Source organism: Lepidochelys kempii, chromosome 11 (genome assembly GCF_965140265.1).
Source record: "Lepidochelys kempii isolate rLepKem1 chromosome 11, rLepKem1.hap2, whole genome shotgun sequence".
Lineage (NCBI taxonomy): Eukaryota > Metazoa > Chordata > Testudines > Cheloniidae > Lepidochelys > Lepidochelys kempii.
In genome coordinates, this window is record NC_133266.1 from 59,264,659 (window position 1) to 59,282,677 (window position 18,019).

Consider the following 18,019-nt stretch of genomic DNA (forward strand, 5'->3'; position numbering starts at 1 on the left):
ATCCAGCAGCAGATATTAATAATGTCAAAGAAATGCACAGAAACAATCCAGCAGAAAATTGCCTTTAGAAGCCCACCTCTTCCACTTCCACATGGCCACTAATTCTGGATGTCTCGATTTGTGAGGGGTCAAAGTGAGATTCTAGAAGTTGCACCCAACACACACATCCCCCTTCCTCCTCAGCACAGGGGAAAATCTTGCACACTGGGTGACAGGCCTCATTTTGCCGTGGAATTCCCAACCAGTGTCAAAAAGGATTCCTTCAGAACAGAGAAACTCCAGGGCCTGGGGCTCACTGGCCTATACCCTCCTGCCTCTGCACGCAGCCTGCAAATATCCTGATGACACTCATTAACTCCCCAAACAGGTTCCCCTCCCATAACACCTCCTGCTGGATCCCCTATAGCAGGCTCCTAATTCGTGACTCTCCACATGGATCCTACCGAAAGTCTGTCTCAACACCATCCTGTGCCTCACCCAACACCCTCCTTAACTCCTGCCCCCAACCAAGCATCCCCTTGTCCTCCAGACCCCAACACTATTCCCCTTAGCGCTTATTGAGAAAAAAGGAAATTGGCCGACAACAAGGTTTGGATGGTAACAGTTGAAGTATGTAAGTGCTTGTCTAAAAGCTATGGATCAGTACACACTTCAATGACCTCACCCCAATCACTGTAAGGCGTGGATCTTCCCACCAAAGGTTAACTGTACAGTTCTGACCCCAACCTTAACACACCACTCATGAGCACATAGCCATGTGCTGGAATGCTGTTTGTGCAACACCTAAACAACCTGACATTTGCTCCTCCTCCAATAAACCAAAATTCAGAGACAACCTTATCCAGACTCAAGAAACTGCTTCTAGCACAACAAAGTGCAATTCTGCTCTGAAAAGTGAATGGAGATGATAAGCGAGGGAAGCAAGGGCATTGTTACAATAATTCCCAGACCAAAGGTGCTAATTTTAAAAGGTAAAATACAGCACGTATAACAGCGTCAAAAGTAACTAAAAGTGACCCATGAGCCTAAATCCCCTTTTCAAAAGAGATGTAGGCACTTGGGAGCCCAAGTCTCATTGAAACTCAGTGATGTTTAGGCTCCTTAGTACCTAAACTGGTTTGGCAAATGGTACCCATGTTTTAACTGCCAGCCCTGCAAACACCCCCTTGACCAGAGAGACTGCTTTCAAGTCAAATCAGGGCCCCCGTGACACCTAAGCAAAGTGACGGCCATCAGTCTATGCTCTCAGCGACACCTGACTAACCCTATTGCCGTCAAGGGGACTGCACAGCTGCTAATATTTAAAAGGAGTTAAGAAGTCTGAAGGGAACCCAGCTCTCTCCCTCAGAGCCGTGTTGGTTCTACAGTATTAACAGGATGAAAAAGCAGCAACGCTATTACTAAAGTCAGCAGATCTGACTGAGCAGCAGGAAGCAGATCTAGGGAGGAGGAAGGTGTCATTGTTACATGGGTTCTTTTCAAAGCAAAACTGCATTTTAAGGGCTTGATTTAAATGCATACAGTCAAAGGAATTCAGGGTAAGTCTGAAAACCTGTTTCTTCACCCTGCCCTTTGTATGCCAATATTTCAGATGTCTGCAAACCTCAACTGATCTTTAGATATTGTCTGTGCTACAATACACATGAGCCATGTGGTTCTATCTTCACTTGGACTGTCCTGGTACTTAGGTCAGAGCTGTATCAGGATTTCAGTGGGCTAAGTACAGAATCATCCTGTTCTCCCTACAGGGGAGCAAGATGCTCTAGTTACAGAGCCATCCAGCTCAGCACAGAGACAGAAAACCCTGCAGCGAGACTTGCCATAGCATTGCTCACCACAGCATGTGCCCCTCTTACTCCTTAGCCATCTGTTTTTGTCCTCTTTTAATTCTGGAAGCTAACCGTCACCTCCAAGCGTAGATTGACTGTATTCCAAGAACAGACAGCATGCTACAAGCAGAGATCACAGCCAACCCCTCATCCCCACCTATCCGCACCAGTGCAGGCATATTCCCAACCTCACACACACCCCTCTCCGGGTGACCAACTGCCATCAAGACACTAGCTGCTGGCACATGGTCCAGGTCAGGAGCAAATTCCCAGGTCAGGATACTGGCATTGTTCAGTAGATGGAACTGTACAGTGAAGTGTTAGATGCACTGTCAATAATCTCCCTTTCTTAGCAGCCAAAGTACAGCCTGCCTTTGGAGGGACGGGAAGGGAAGAAAAAAGATATTTTATGCTACATGTCAACCGCATTTGGAAGCCGGAGAACAGCCGCAGCACTTGGTATCCAAGGAGCCCCATGTGCCATAAAGAAGGGAATGTAGCTGTTCAAGAGAGCCCACAGGAATGAACAGGAGACCCGTTTTCCGTACTCATAAATAAGGCTACGATTTAGTCACAGAGGTCGCGAAATCCGTAACTTCCAGTGACCTCCATGACTTCAGTCTGCAGTGGTCAGGGGCTGCAGGGTCCCCCGCCTTCAGCAGGGGCAGGCAGCTGCGGGGTACCCTGAGCACCTCTGGCAGCCCTGGAGCTCCCAGCTGCCATGGGCGCCTCTGGCAGCCCCCAAACCCCCGCCGGCAGAGGACCCCTGAGTCTCTGGCCACTGGTGGCAGCGGAGGACTCCCAAGTTCCCGGTGGCATGGAACCCCTGCAGCTCCCAGCCTGCCGCCAACGGGGGTACCCCGCAGCTCCTGGCCAACATGGGAAGCTGGGGTACCCCGCGGCTCCCGGCCTCCATGGGCAGTAGGGGATCCCCAGAGCTGCAGGTGCCAGGGGTACCCTACAGCCCCCAGTTGCTGCAGGCAGCTCCTAGCCCCCACGCAGCTGGTGTGTGGACCTTCAGATCCCCATTTTGTCAGGCATATTTTTAGTAAAAGTCACAGACAGGTCACAGCTTCCGTGAATTTTTCTTTTTTGCCCGCAACCTGTCAGTGACTTTTACTAAAAATATCCATGACAAAATCTTAGCCTTACCCATAATGACCTCACACACGCTCTCCCACCTCTTTCTGAAGCTCCCCGCGAGTGTTCTGCATTGTTGCGGTGAGAGCCTGGAGAATTTGGTCCTTCTCCCTCAGATCGGCTTCCAGAGACTTGATTGGATAAAACACAGACACATTCACTTGGATAAAATGGGCTCCTCTCTCTCTAGCCCAATGTACTCTTCAGCCCCCATCAGCCTTTCCCAGTCATTGCTATCCCTCCCCAATACCTGTGAAACTGTCTGCACCACATGTGGGAGAGGCTTGGCCTGAACAGAAGCACGGATGTGCCATTGCCCTGGTTTTCACGATGCTTTTATAAGCTGGATTTATTCCTATTGGTAGGGGCCAACTAGTTACCTACGCTGTCCTTGTACTTAATTGGGATAGATGAGAGATAAGCATAAACTCTCCACATATGGATTTGGTTTACCTAGAGGCCTCTCAAAATAATCTGCCACCTTAGGCAAAACTTCAGCGTTCCACACCCCTCCTACTCCTGAGAACTTTCTCATGGTTAGGTGGTTATGGGAGAAGGGCAGAGGCCAGCACCAGCTCGCAGTGCCACTCACTCAGGCTTAGCCTAACCACCCCTCCATCATGGGGGGGAGGGGAAAAGGGAGTGCAGCTGGGCCAAATGTGAGTGAGTGGCACTGCAATCAAGCAGCTGGGGTTGTTACACTGCTCAGGTTTGGCCAGGCCACCCCTGTTGCCCTAGGCAGAATCTGCGGGCCTAGGGAGCTGTCCAGTTTGCCCGCAGCTAGAGCAGTCCCTAGATTTACCCCTTCACACACAATGGTGCAAGGGCTACAAGTTATAGAGCAGCCGTGTGTGAAGTGCGAGCCGCTCCTAGAGGAGAGCAGACATAACCACTCCCCCCTTGAGGGGAGGTGTCTACACTTGGAGTGGTGGGTGTGATTCGAGGAGTTATACTCACACGAGATCAATCGGAGCTAGCACACTAAAACATAGTGTAGCTGTGTGGGGATGGGCTAACCACCCTGAGAATGTGCCTAGGATCTTGGATGGATTCATATTCAGGGCAGCTGGCCCCGCCCACTGCCAGAGGCACACTATTTTTGGCATGCTAGCGCAATGAGCGCTAGCCTGGGTAGGTCTCTTCGTGAGCTGGGACTCACCGTCCAGCTCCAAGTGTAGACGTTTCCCTGAGGAAGCCCAGAGCTCTGTTACAGTCAGAGATCGAGAGTGCACAGCCAGCAGAGGCCGCACTAACCCATTACAGCCTTCAGACACCCAGGCCCTGTGGTTCACTGGCCAGCCAGGCCAGTCTGCCCTTATTTGGGAAGTTTTTTATTTCAGGTGTTATAAAAGCACCAGGATTACATCAAGAACCCAGAATCAAGCTTCGTTTTCCAATGGAAATGACAATTAAATTCCCGGAGTGGCTCCTTCTCCTGTTACAGGACAGTGCACAAGAGGGGAGCTGGTCAGTTTGCACTATACCCTCCATAAGTTTCAATACCTCAGCTAAGTCCCATCCAGTTGACGGGGTGAGAGTGAACTGCTCAGAAAGCTAGACCGTTCCAAGTGACAGAGTTGCTCCAGTTACACTGCATTTCTTTTTTTGCCCTACTTGCCTCCTTGATGTTTTGCAACTCTTCTATTTTCTCCACATCTTTCTGGTGCTGTTCAATATGCTCCTGAAAAGGGGACACAGTTTGTGCATAGTTCATGGCACGTCTGGAACATTCCCAGGCTCGTCAGTGAGCAGCTGATTCCAACCCCTCACAATCCAACAGGCAAAACCGAAAGCACGCCCTTCCAGACAATAACTGCTAGGCAGAAATACAAGTGACTGGTGATTTGGAAGGTGTCTGACATGTCCCACGCTACTTAGGATCCCTGGGGTTTAACGGAATTATCCTGTGATTATAGTTCGTATCAAACCTGGCCCCATCTCTCCCTTTACTCAGAGCACTCAGGCCCTTGAGCCTTTGAGCAATAGGAGCCTTATAAATAGACATAAGAACGGCCATACTGGGTCAGACCAAAGATCCACCTAGCCCAGTACCCTGTCTTCCGACAGTGGCCAACCACCAGGTGCCCCAGAGGGAATGAATAGACCAGGTAATCATCAAGTGATCCATCCCGTTGCCCATTCCCAGCTTCTGGCAAACAGAGGCTTAGGGACACCATAGAAGCATGGATTTATAACAAACCTGCTACTATTTTACTGGCAATAAGAGTTCATGGGAACTGCTGCACCTCAACGTATAGCTTTATGCTTCCCCTCAGACTAGCTACCTCTCTTTCCTGCTGGTAGAGTTTATTCATCATGGAGTTCCCACCCTGAGATGATTTCTTTAGCTGCTCTCTCTCCATCTCAAATGTCTTCATCAATTCCTGTTCTGTGGAGAAAAAGACAGAGGTCTGAGGGCTTTTCCTAACCATCCATTTTAATTCTGTGTAAGAGGCACACAAATGTATGTGGCAACATGCATACGAGGTGTTTGACTCATTTCAGCTGCATTCAATATTTCTACCTACCAAGCACTATGGTATCTAAGCTAACAAATGACAGCATTGGGTGTGCCCCGAAGGAGAACGTTCACCTAGTCTCATCCCATTCCCGGGTTCTGAGACCACATACATACACATGCCCACACACTGGATCACTTTTCCAATCATCGTCTTTCTCCCTTCTCCTCCTCTTGCAGACTCTCTTCTTTGTGTGGTAACTTCGTAGCTGTCACTGCTGTGATGTAGCACAATGTACAACCAATGTACAGCCAGAACTATGTCCTTACCCCGGGGCACACTGCCTACAGAATGGGCTAGCAGGGACGAGATAAGTACATTGCTGAAGTGACAATATGGAGGAAGTGGCTCTGCTATTCTAAGCCCTTATTTATAGTCATTTATAAAAGGTTCTTTTGTTGCTGTTTGTTTAAAATCCCAGGAAGAGTTATCCTTGGTCAGAAGTGATTTTTTTGTAACCAGGGGTGGGACCAAAGGCCTCGAACATATAAAATCTTCAGGAACACTCATTGCTATCACAGATAAGCTACAATAACCAGAGCAGAAGGTATTCCTGGGTTCTTCTGCATCCACTGCATAATGGAGAGCAACCACTAACTCTATTGCAGTCAAACCTAGAAGAGTCAATAAAACGGACTGGGATAATCTGGGGAAAGTATTTACATCCTAGCAGTCAAAAAAGCAGATATCAAACAATTAAATGACTCAGAGGCAAATGTTGTACCTAAAACTACTTCCAACTCATTGATTTTAATTCACCACATTCAAAGCTGATGGTGTCCCTCTGAACAGAATGGATTGCCTAAGCTCGGGGGCAGACCCTCAGCTGGCATGAGTGGTCACAGCTCTATTTTGGAGCTATTACCATGTAATCAGCTGCAGCTCTGCCACCATCGATGTAAACCCAAGCGTCCTTTTTTACTCACTTTGCTTTAACAGTGCCTTCTCCCGCTCAGTCCTCTCACTCTTCTTCCATTCAGCCTGCCTTCTCAGCCACTTCTCCTCCATTTCATCAGAAACACTGTCCTACACACACACACAGAGACGGACAAACACGCATTTTCAGAAAATCTTCCAAAAACCCTGACGGCTCCTGAATCTCCCACATTGCCTCCAATTATGCTGTAAAAAGATAGTTAGCAACAATATAGCCATTTCCATCCACAGATCCCAAAGTCCTTTACCAGGGAGCTTTCACCCAGGCTAAAGGAGAAGAAGGAGGGAGATCTGATGAGGTTCAACAAGGACAAATGCAGAGTCCTGCACTTAGGATGGAAGAATCCAATGCACCACTACAGATTAGGGACTGAATGGCTAGGCAGTAGTTCTGTAGAAAAGGACCTAGGGGTTACAGTGGATGAGAAGCTGGATATGAGTTAACAGTGTGCCCTTGTTGCCAAGAAGGCCAATGGTATTTTAGGATGTATAAGTAGGGGCATTGCCAGCAGATCGAGGGACGTGATCGTTCCCCTCTATTCAACATTGGTGAGGCCTCTTCTGGAGTACTGTGTCCAGTTTTGGGCCCCACACTACAAGAAGGATGTGAAAAATTGGAAAGTGTCCAGTGGAGGGCAACAAAAATGATTAGGGGACTGGAACACATGACTTATGAGAAGAGGTTGAGGGAACTGGGATTGTTTAGTCTGCGGAAGAGAAGAATGAGGGGGGATTTGATAGCTGCTTTCAACTACCTGAAAGGGGGTTCCAAAGAGGATGGATCTAGACTGTTCTCAGTGGTAGCAGATGAAAGAACAAGGAGTAATGGTCTCAAGTTGCAGTGTGGGAGGTTTAGGTTGGATATTAGGAAAAACTTTTTCTCTAGGAAGGTGGTGAAACACTGGAATGCGTTACCTAGGGAGGTGGTGGAATCTCCTTCCTTTGAGGTTTTTAAGGTCAGGCTTGACAAAGGCCTGGCTGGGATGATTTAGGTGGGGATTGGTCCTGCTTTGAGCAGGGGGTTGGACTAGATGACCTCCTGAGGTCCCTTCCAACCCTGATATTCTATGATTCTATGATCCTTTGGGGGAACAGCCTCTGTGGCCACTGCACACCACTCTTCCTCCACAGGGGTGAGGGAGACACCTCCAGCTGCATCCAGCTGCTCCTGCTAGCAGTCACTCAAGTTATGCTGTGTGGTGCACAGGGTATGTCCCCCCCGGGTTTCTGATATCCTGCCCTCCTTACCCACAGTGGAACTGCAGTGAATCCAGCACATCAGGGACTCTGGGGGGATGAGGGGTGTGTGTGAATCTGGTGAGTGCACTCACTGCAGTCCCTTCCTATGAAACTAAGGGCTAGTCTACACTACAGCACTACATCGGTGCAGCTGCACCAATGCAACTGTGCCACTGTAGCGTGTCTGGTGAAGACGGGCTATGCCGACAGAAGAGCATCTCCCACCGACGGAGCACTGGTGTGGTCAGCGCTTAGGTCGACGTAACTTACGTTACGTCTGGAGGTGGCTTTTTCAGAGCCATGAGTGACGTCAACTTAAGCAGTAGTGTAGCCAAGACCTTAGCATTAGACTAACAGGACCTGATCCACTTTTGGAGATCACTTTCGTTGCTGAAATCTCACCTGGTACATTCGGAATGCATTCTTCAGATACCTGTATTCCTTCTGCATCACCTCTGAGCAACAAGAGAAGGACAAGATGTGTAGTTAATACAGCAATTTTAACACAATACAAGCCATGGGGAATTGCACTAAAATCCTGAATAGGTAACATGAAAGTGGGCTAGGCATCTCAGTCCAGACCCCACAAGACACATCTATGTCACAGTTTCTACCACATAGTATGGGACTAAGAATTAAGAAATTAATTTTTTTTTTTTTTTTTTTTTAAAGGAGGCTCAGAATTAGAAGGGGATTGAGGCTGTGTTGGGGCAGGTTGCATGGAATATCTGCTGGCCCTGCAGCTGGCCTGAAGACAACTCTGTCAGTGACTTTTCTGAGCACCAAAAGGCACCCAAAATTAAATAAATAAATAGCTGGGCTACACTCATTGATTTGAAAGATTTTTTTCATTTCTGTTTACAAAAAGTACCCAGCAAACCGCGGAACGTCTGGCTGGCCAACCAAGAAGTTTTCTGGGCAGCCTCCCCTGAAATCAATATCTGTTTGGAAACCTGAGCATTATTCAAGGCAATAGAAATCTGATGAGCTCAGGTGATCTCCAATTCCCTCCTGCTATTTTGGACTGAACTCTCTCAAGAACTGCATGAGACTTTGGCATAACAATCTCAACCACAGCTTTGATTCGGCCTCAGAACACAGACTCCAGTCTAAACCTAATCCAGATCCGAACTTGACTGCTGACTACCATTTATAATTCCAGCACAACACTAGCATTTAAAGGAATGGCACACTACCAGCCCCAAGCCAACTTCCTTCACAACTGTTCCTCTTCCCCAATTAGTACTGACAATCATGGCTCAGTACTAAAACATGGAGAGGCAAGGGAAGCTTCCAAAGGGAGTCTGTTGCTGTGAATATGCTAGAGAGGGAAAGAACCCAACAGGAGTTTCCAGCTCAGAGTAACCATGAAAACAACAGGGTTCCGATTTCCCAGAAAGCCTGTCCATACCCATTTTCTCTTGTGCAGAGGCCCTCTCAGTCCGCAGATCTTTCTTGCACTGCACTTGCAAGGCCTGGAGCTCTGCACAGTGAGCTTCTTGGAGTTCTCTGCGTGACCAACACACAAGCACATCAATGCAGATATCCACAGAGCACACTTTCCTTTTGTCCACCCACATGATCGTTTACAGTGATGGAATAATTACAGAAGGTGAATGGCCAGGTGAATGTAACTGTGTACATTATTTTCTTTTCTGTGTACTGCACATTTAAATTTCTAGGAATCTGTAAGAGGCAGCTAACATTTTGTGGTCAGTTCAGATGCAAAGTGCCAGAGGGGAGAGAGGCTGTGCTCACCCTGGAGACTTTACTTTTGTTCTTTCTTGTTTTGTTGTTTTCATGTGTTTTAAAATAAAGGTCAGCCAGGCTGAAAGTATATGGTTGCTCTTTGTGTGTGGAGAAAATATAACTTGGGGTGTAATTTCATAAGTGGAGGGGCCACAGATGTGTCATGCAGATCTTCCTAAACAAGTAGCCATTAGAAGCTTTAATGGCATCTCACACCATCATGTATTTTGTTTGTGCTGGGCATATCCCAGCTAGTCATTTATCTTATTTTATTTGCTCTGGGTCCTAGTTTTCGTCTTTCATTCTGCATTTCTCTCTCTTTAAAGTGCATTAGTTTCTAATGAGGTGATTGATATGAGCAGAATTTAGTGATGTTGTACAAGGGGCATCTAAAGTCAGTTTAGATATTAGTTTCAAATGTATATTTTCTGGTTTGTGAAGTAAGAGTTGACTGCACGTGGGGTTGCTGGAGGAAGTCAGGTGTTGCTAGACTTAGCCCATCACCCCACCTTCTCAATAACCTTTCCCAAGCTGACGAGTTCATTGCGGATCATTGTTACTACAGTAAGGAGGAACCTTATAAAAACGTAGATTGATGGTTTCCCACTCAGACTTCATAGTTGGGTATAGTAGGGAGATAGTACTGGGCCAAAAGGTTCTGTTAGCCATCTGAGAGTCCAGCGGGGGTGGAGGGGGAGCACAAAATTGTGCCACATTGGCTCTATTCTTTCTTCTTCAAGAGCACGCTGATGGGTCCTGGGTGACAGTTAGCCGTAGAGAGCGGCACAGCTCAGATTTGTCACCACTCATTGAACAAGTATGCAAGACCCCTCCAGAAAGGTACATCGTGCTGTGAGCTTGGATGCCAACAATGTGCGGATGGCACCTAGCACCTCATCAGCTGAAGACAGCATGGTGCCCTAAGCTCTGGACAAAGTAGGGACATGAAAGAAATGTTGATGTCCCCAACACAAAGTGAAGTCAAGATTAGGCTGGTCAGCAAAGGAAAACACTGAGACACTGGCAGACACACTGCCATGCCCTCCCATTACTCCAAGAAAGTGCCCAGCTTCAGATCTCACAAGAACAGCTGTTCATGTCACATTTTCGCCTATGGATGATGGAAATAGCATGAGAGAATAAAATCTCACAATATCTTCACCAGCCATGGTACAAAATCTAAGTACTAATGGCCTCATGATACCGTTGCTCCCATGGTATCCAGGATTGGAAAGTGAGTCTAATTCTAGCCTGGACTCAAAGCCACTGGATCTGGATGCCCCAAATCAGACTCCCCAAAATTTAAATGTCAGCATTTTTTCCCATTCCCAATAATAATTATGGTATAGAGATCATAGTGAGTCAATCCCAAACTTGGCTCATTTTGTAGAAGACATACTGCCATGTTGTCTCTTATTCTGAACATCCAAAACCACACAAGATGTAAAATCTTGTAGAGACAACTGTGGTATCCAGCGTTCAGTTCACATATGTGCTTTCTCCTTGCATAGCGCAGCAGTCGTACCTGATCTTATTTTCATGCTCCTGTTGCATTTCATTGCATTTTTCTTCCATATCCTTCTCCAACTTGAAAGGAAAGGAGACAAGTTTTTAATAAGGTGCAAATGTACTTACCCTGCCATTTGTTTGAGGGAAAACATCTGCTAATGACATAACTCCAGTCAGGTTACTACAAATCCTGTCCACAGCAGGCTCAGAACTGTGATAGCTACAATTCCGATCCCAGTACAGAAAAGGTGTTATTTTTGTTCATTTTCCCCTTGACAAACATGCTGTTTAACTGTTTTCCATCCTAGGCTGGTTATGCAGAGATCTCTTCATTACCCAAGCCATGGCTCTTTTTCCAGTCACCAATCGCAATCAGAGCAAATGTTTCTAAATCTCAAACCGCAGGGAAGTCGTTCCAGGTGGGCGTTTCAAAAGCGCTGAACTCACGTGGGAGCATAAGTCTCAGTGACTTTCAAGTGACTTAGGTGGTTTTAAAAATGCTGCCCTCCATGAAGCTACTGTTTGGCTGTAAAGGAATGCACATTTATGGCACATAAATAATTAGCCAAGTGCCCCGCCTGCCCGTTCTCTGCACTAACCGCTAGACAACACTGCCTCCTGCAGGCACGTGGACACCCAGCAATCTGGGTGCACTTTAGCCAGTCAGGTTTCAGAGTAACAGCCGTGTTAGTCTGTATTCGCAAAAAGAAAAGGAGTACTTGTGGCACCTTAGAGACTAACCAATTTATTTGAGCATGAGCTTTCGTGAGCTACAGCTCACTTCATCGGATGCATACCGTGGAAACTGCAGCAGACTTTATATACACACAGAGAATTCTCTGTGTGTATATAAAGTCTGCTGCAGTTTCCACGGTATGCATGCTCAAATAAATTGGTTAGTCTCTAAGGTGCCACAAGTACTCCTTTTCTTTTAGCCAGTCAGTCACTAATAATGGCACTGAAAGGATCCAGGCAATGCTGTGTGGTCTAGTCAGTCCTTTCCCTGTAGCCTCTTTCAGACAGTGTGACTTCATGGAGCACTTTCTGAGAAGAAGGGAGAGATGACAACCGGGTGGACTCACCAGTTTGCGGGAGGCCTGATGATCTCTGCGCAGTTGCTCCATCATGTCTGTCAGCTCAGCAATCTGTTCCTCTAAGTCAGTAATAATATCCTCCCTACAATGATACACCATCTCTCTGTCATGCCCTGGGCCCATTGCTGGGACAATCTTGTTGTTCGAATAGGAGCAGTGGTGGAAATAGAAATAATATCACTACTGGAATTCATCATCTGGGGCCGGTGTCAGCCCCTTCACTGCTTCTCCCACTCGAGCCGGCAGGGCGGCAGAATGGGTGTGTAATCTCCCCGCAGCCTGTTTTACCACTGGGGCTGAGGAAATGTTTATCAGTGGTTTACCCACTCATTAGGGACGCCGCCCCCTTCCCTTTGGGGTCTTTTGGCCCAGCAACCTACTTTCCAGTGCAGCTCCTTTTCCTGCTCCCTTCAGCAGCAACAAGGCCACCAGAGGAAAATAAGGTCACAGAATAAAACAAGCTTTGACATCCTGCCCACATGGAGGCACCTCACCCCATCTGGCACAATGAGAAGGGAGGGAGTCTAGCTGCACAGAGGGAAGGAGGAGGAGAGGGTCAGCGGCTGCAAACAGAGACTGACCATCACTGGTCAGAATGTGGGACATCTTTGTGGAGAGTTGGTGCATTTGGGTCTCTGATTTATTCCAGCGGTGTGTTCTGGCGAATTTTACAATCCCAACTCTGAAAGTGACCACCCCAGACACTGAAAGGTTGGTTAACAGCAATCAAAGCACCCTTTGTATCATTCCCTGTCTCTAAGGTTGCCAATACGGATTGGACATATTCCTGGAGGTTTCATCACATGACAATCTTTCATTAAAGATTCATCTTTAATTCCTGGAGACTTCAGGTCAATCCTGGAGTGATGGCAACCCTACCTGTCTCCTAAGTATTACAGCTCTCATCAGCAGAAAGAAAGGGGATTTCTCAACATGGTAGCATGAGATTTAAAATTGAATGGATGGTATTTCCTCTCCAAAAGGCAGGTCAACCTAATTGCCTTCTATGACAAGATAACTGGCTCTGTGGATGAGGGGAAAGCAGTGGATGTGTTATTCTTTGACTTTAGCAAAGCTTTCGACACTGTCTCCCACAGTATTCTTGCCAGCAAGTTAAAGAAGTATTGGCTGGATGAATGGACTATAAGGTGGATAGAAAACTGGCTAGATCATCAGGCTCAACGGGTAATGATCAATGGCTCTATGTCTAGTTGGCAGCCGGTATCAAGTGAAGTGCCCCAAGGGTCAGTCCTGGGGCCGGTTTTGTTCAATATCTTTATTAATGATCTGGAGGATGGCGTGGATTGCATCCTCAGCAAGTTTGCAGATGGCACTAAACTGGGATGAGTGGTAGATATGCTGGAAGGTAGGGATAGGATACAGAGTGACCTAGACAAATTAGAGGATTGGGCCAAAAGAAATCTGATGTGGTTCAACAAACAGAGTTAGGTCAATGTAAACTGCCTTATGTTGACCCAACTCTGTAATGTAGACCAGGGCTCAGTCAACCTAGCTACATTGCTTGGGGTATGAAAAAATTCACACCTGAAAGACATAGTTAAGTTAACCTGAGCCACAGTATAGACAGCACTAGATCTACGAAAGAACTCTTCCATTATCTTAGCTACTGCCTCTCCAAGACAAGTGCAGAGTCCTGCACTTAGGATGGAAGCATCCCATGCACCGCTACAGACTAGGGACCAAGCAGCTAGGCAGCAGTTCTGCAGAAAAGGACCTAGGGGTTACAGTGGACGAGAAGTTGGATATGAGTCAACAGTGTGCCCTTGTTGCCAAGAAAGATAACGGCATTTTGGGATGTATAAGTAGGAGCATTGCCAGCAGATCGAGGGACATGATCATTCCCCTCTATTCAGCATTGGTGAGGCCTCACCTGGAGCATTGTGTCCAGTTTTGGGCCCCACACTACCAGAAGGATGTGAAAAAATTGGAAAATGTCCAGCAGAGGGCAACAAAAATGATTAGGGGACTGGAACACATGACTTATGAGGAGAAGCTGAGGGAACTGGGATTGTTTAGTCTGCGGAAGAGAAGAATGAGGAAGGAAGAATGATAGCTGCTTTCAGCTACCGGAAAGGGGGTTCCAAGGAGGATGGATCTAGACTGTTCTCAGTGGTACCAGATGACAGAACAAGGAGTAATGGTCTCAAGTTGCAGTGGGGGAAGTTTAGGTTGGATATTAGGAAAAACTTTTTCACGGGGTGGGTGGTGAAACACTGGAATGCATTACCTAGGGAGGTGGTGGAATCTCCTTCCTTAGGAGTTTTTAAGGTCAGGCTTGACAAAGTCCTGGCTGGGATGATTTAGCTGGGGATTGGACCTGCTTTGAGCAAGGGGTTGGACTAGATGACCTCCTGAGGTCCCTTCCAACCCTGATATTCTCTGATTCTTGTAGTGAGAGTCTTTGAATCTTCTTACTGGTGCTCAGGACTTCTAGATAAATTTCACTTTCATTGGGGCAACTTTTTCCATCCACTACTGAAGCTTCCCTGTGACCCTATTTGGTCATCCTCTCTCTTTTACAGCATCCTGAAGGCTTCATGCCTTAACTACCGCCTTTCTGTCCAAAGGGGACCAAGCAGGACTCCCCCTGGAGACCATCAATGCTGCTGCGTAATCAGCTGGAAGGACCATTGTTGAGCAACACGTGATGTGCTCCTCCCAAGGGACTAAACATGCTGCCTCTTAGCCTGTTAGAGCTAAAAGAATGAAAACTGGGTCCCAGACCACAGATGGGCTTTTACTGAACACTTCACTTTGCTTCGCTCTAGTATCTTCCCAATGGCAGCTAGATACCAGATTCAAGGTCACAAGAGCACTCCAAACAGAGAAAGCAAACAGAGGGACGAGCACATTTAAAGAAAAAGATCAAACTTAATGACCAAATTATGTTAAACATTAAAACAGAATAATTTGAAATGTTAATGGGCTGCAACATTTGCACAAGTACTAGCATCTGATAGGCCCAGAACACAACATTCAAATCCAAATCACAAAAAGTTAAGGGGTATTTGGCTCCAGATTTTGGGTATCCCCATCTTCTCATCAGAGTGTATTTCATGTCCCAGTAGTTTCCAAACCGTATTCAGTCACTATAAATGTCTACTGACTGAACAAGATCTGAATATACATACTATTTTCTTACTTTAATATCTGCTTTCCTTACAGGAGATCTACATTTAGACTCAGTTTCCAGCCCTCAACACAAAACAAGCAATGGGACAACAGTGTTCCATCTCCAGGGTGGAAGGAGGTGAAGCAGACACTTTGTATATAACAGCACATCTTGCTGTCACCAGTTAACCAAGAAACAGCATTCAGGGTAATGAATGAAACCAGATTCCTGCGGGTGGTGAGGAGGAGGAGGTTAAAAATGTACAGAAAGTTCAGTTTTTGATTTTGACCCAAAAACCCCACAAAACAAGCCATACTCACGTCTCAAGTTTCACTGGGCTTCTGCAAAGAGAGTGAAAGATTAAATGCACATCAAACTTCTGCAGGTTGAGTTAGAGCAGATGACATGAGTTTGTTGCAAAGCAAAAAACATGACTGCATCTAAGAGGCGGCTCATTATTGAGTGTTCTCTGAAGTTTGTTCCTTAGCAACTCCTCCCATAATGCAGGATACTATACAGCATCCAAAAACCTATAATGGTTTTACATTGACTTTTCAGCCTCAACACCCATACATGGCCCCCTTGGTCGTAGGTGCTAAAAAACAGACAGTGAAGTGGATGGGAGTGCTTGGTGAGAAGGCCAGATACAGGCATTTCAAGGCAAGTCAGAAACAAAGCATTTATTTGTCTTATATTTTGCCTGAAATCAGAAAGCTATGAACACATTCTGTGCAGATGCACCAAAGTTACACTTTCTTCAGCTAGCACTGTGGTATAGAAATTGCCTCTTCTAAAAGTTGAGATCTGATCTCTTACTAGTTCTTCAGTTTGGACCTGAATGATCCTCTCACACCAACCTGGGGCTCTCCCATTTTCTTACTGTTCTGTGTGCCTTAGAAACACTCCATCATTAAAAAAATGTTATTTTTGTTACAGAAATAAAACTCCCCTCATTAAAATAAATGCTATTTTAGTAGCATCCCTCACTTTGGCTCCTTATCCCCCATTTAGGCCTTTGGAAGGCAGAGCACTATGGCTGAGACTGTACAACTGATTCTAAAATTGCAGTAACACTATCAGATTACAGAGCACACCTCTCTCTTCTACCTTTGTGACAACCCTGGGAGTGCCATGTGCAGAACAATGAACAGAACCCAAAACTCTCGCAAACCAGAAACCCAGAGAGAAGCTTGATTCTGCTCTCACATCTATGAAGTCAGTGGAATCGCTCCCAAGTTACTTAAATTAGAGAAGAATCAGACTCTTCATCTCTCTCTTAACGCACACCAGGTGTTTACCTTGGGGCAGATTCTAATCTCACATCAGCTTTACACTCAGTTGGGCTAGACAAATGCCCCTTGTCTATGCAGTATGCGCTCATGAGGGTCATGTCCCCTCTTGCAAGCTCTCACAGGTTCCTCACACACTATTATTTTGGTGGGGGGAACAAGACTATTTTAAGATTCAACCACTTTTCTTCCCATTTAACAGATTTTCTAAGATTACCTGGGAACAAAGGGAGGGGCCGGTTCTTCAGTAGTTCTTTTTCTTTCAAAAAATTCCTCCCCTAGTGTGACGGAGAGATGTTCTTTACTCCGAGTCAAGGTATAACCAGGTGAGATTTCTATGAACTCCCCTGAAGTCTGGGGCCAAAAGAGAAGATATTCAGCTCAGGAAACCCAGTGTCTGGAACCCTAAACCCATTAAAGGGCTCTCTCTCTCTCACTCTGAAACTGTCAGGAGTGTTTTCTACAGTATTCCCCGTATAAGCAGAAAGGAAAAATGGGATTCCCCACCCAAGGACCCTTCCCCAAAATCAATCAGATCTGCGCCATTATAGAATCAGATCTGTGCCATGATATGGCTTTTGTGTTTTATGGTTGGCCCATGGGTAAAGAGCAGCCCATACATTTCTGCAACAGGGCCTCCAGCTGCCTTCATAGCACCAGAGCAAGACAGAATATCACATCCTGGGTCCAGCATTCGCCACGCACAGCATCTCTGCACCCAAGATCCAGGCAGCTACAATTTGCTTAATTTTGTTGCTGACCTGGTGTCCACAGCAGGCTCCCAGAGTTGAGGGCAGGAAGTGAAGAATACCTTATCCAGATTAACTGCAGGGGGAAGTCGAGCAGAATTCTAATGAGCCAAGTTGAAGTATGTTCAGGATTAGAGGGCTTGACACCCCAGCTCTTGCAAATGCCACGGGATCTTTAAGAGCTACAGGCAGTGAAGGTCTGTTTCCCCCTGAACATTGGCAAAGCATGCCCTAACACCATGCATGGTGGGGAAACACCTGCCAGATCACAAACATGAATGCAGGACATTATCCAAGATGAAATTCTTAGCGAAGAGACCAGGGAGACCCTTCATTCTGTCTGCTAAGGCCATGAATAGTTGGGTTAACGAACAAAACCATTCAGTCCTGTTTATGTACAAGGCCAATGCTCTCTAACATCTATGGAGTTCAGATATTGTTTCTCTTTATTAGCATGTGGTTTTGGGTAACACACAGGTAAGTAAATTGAATGGTTATTATGAAAATCAGATACCACTTTAGAAATAAATCTCCGATGAGGGTGCAAGTACCCCTTATCCTTAAGAAAGATTGCATTAGGTGGTTTGGATGTCAGAGCATGCAGTTCAGCCACCCGCTTGACCACAGTGATAGCTACCAGGAAAGCCACCATTAGGAACAGGTGCAGCAAGAAGCATGTTGTTAGAGGCTCAAACAGTGGGTCCATGGATCGATGTTACTAAAGGCTCAAACAGTGGGTCAACAAAACTGGGTTCAAGTCCCTGGGGAGACAGGGTCCCTTATTTGATGGGACAACCTTCACAAACCTGATTCTCATATCATTAGGAAACATA

The 18,019-nt window shown here is 46.4% G+C and overlaps 1 protein-coding gene across 2 annotated transcripts in view; it reads right to left on the reverse strand.

The window, feature by feature from the left end:
• The window catches only part of FLACC1 (flagellum associated containing coiled-coil domains 1), a 31,120-nt gene that overhangs the window by 7,112 nt on the left and 5,989 nt on the right, over positions 1–18,019 (reverse strand). For both annotated transcript variants that reach the window (XM_073306417.1, XM_073306416.1), the window contains 10 exons: positions 16,655–16,791; positions 15,469–15,489; positions 12,004–12,097; positions 10,938–10,999; positions 9,075–9,172; positions 8,066–8,118; positions 6,415–6,514; positions 5,255–5,358; positions 4,588–4,650; positions 3,011–3,100 (listed from right to left, as the gene is read on the reverse strand). In XM_073306417.1, coding sequence (XP_073162518.1) covers positions 3,011–3,100; positions 4,588–4,650; positions 5,255–5,358; positions 6,415–6,514; positions 8,066–8,118; positions 9,075–9,172; positions 10,938–10,999; positions 12,004–12,097; positions 15,469–15,489; positions 16,655–16,791 — 822 coding nt within the window. The remainder of the gene's footprint in view (positions 1–3,010; positions 3,101–4,587; positions 4,651–5,254; positions 5,359–6,414; positions 6,515–8,065; positions 8,119–9,074; positions 9,173–10,937; positions 11,000–12,003; positions 12,098–15,468; positions 15,490–16,654; positions 16,792–18,019) is intronic.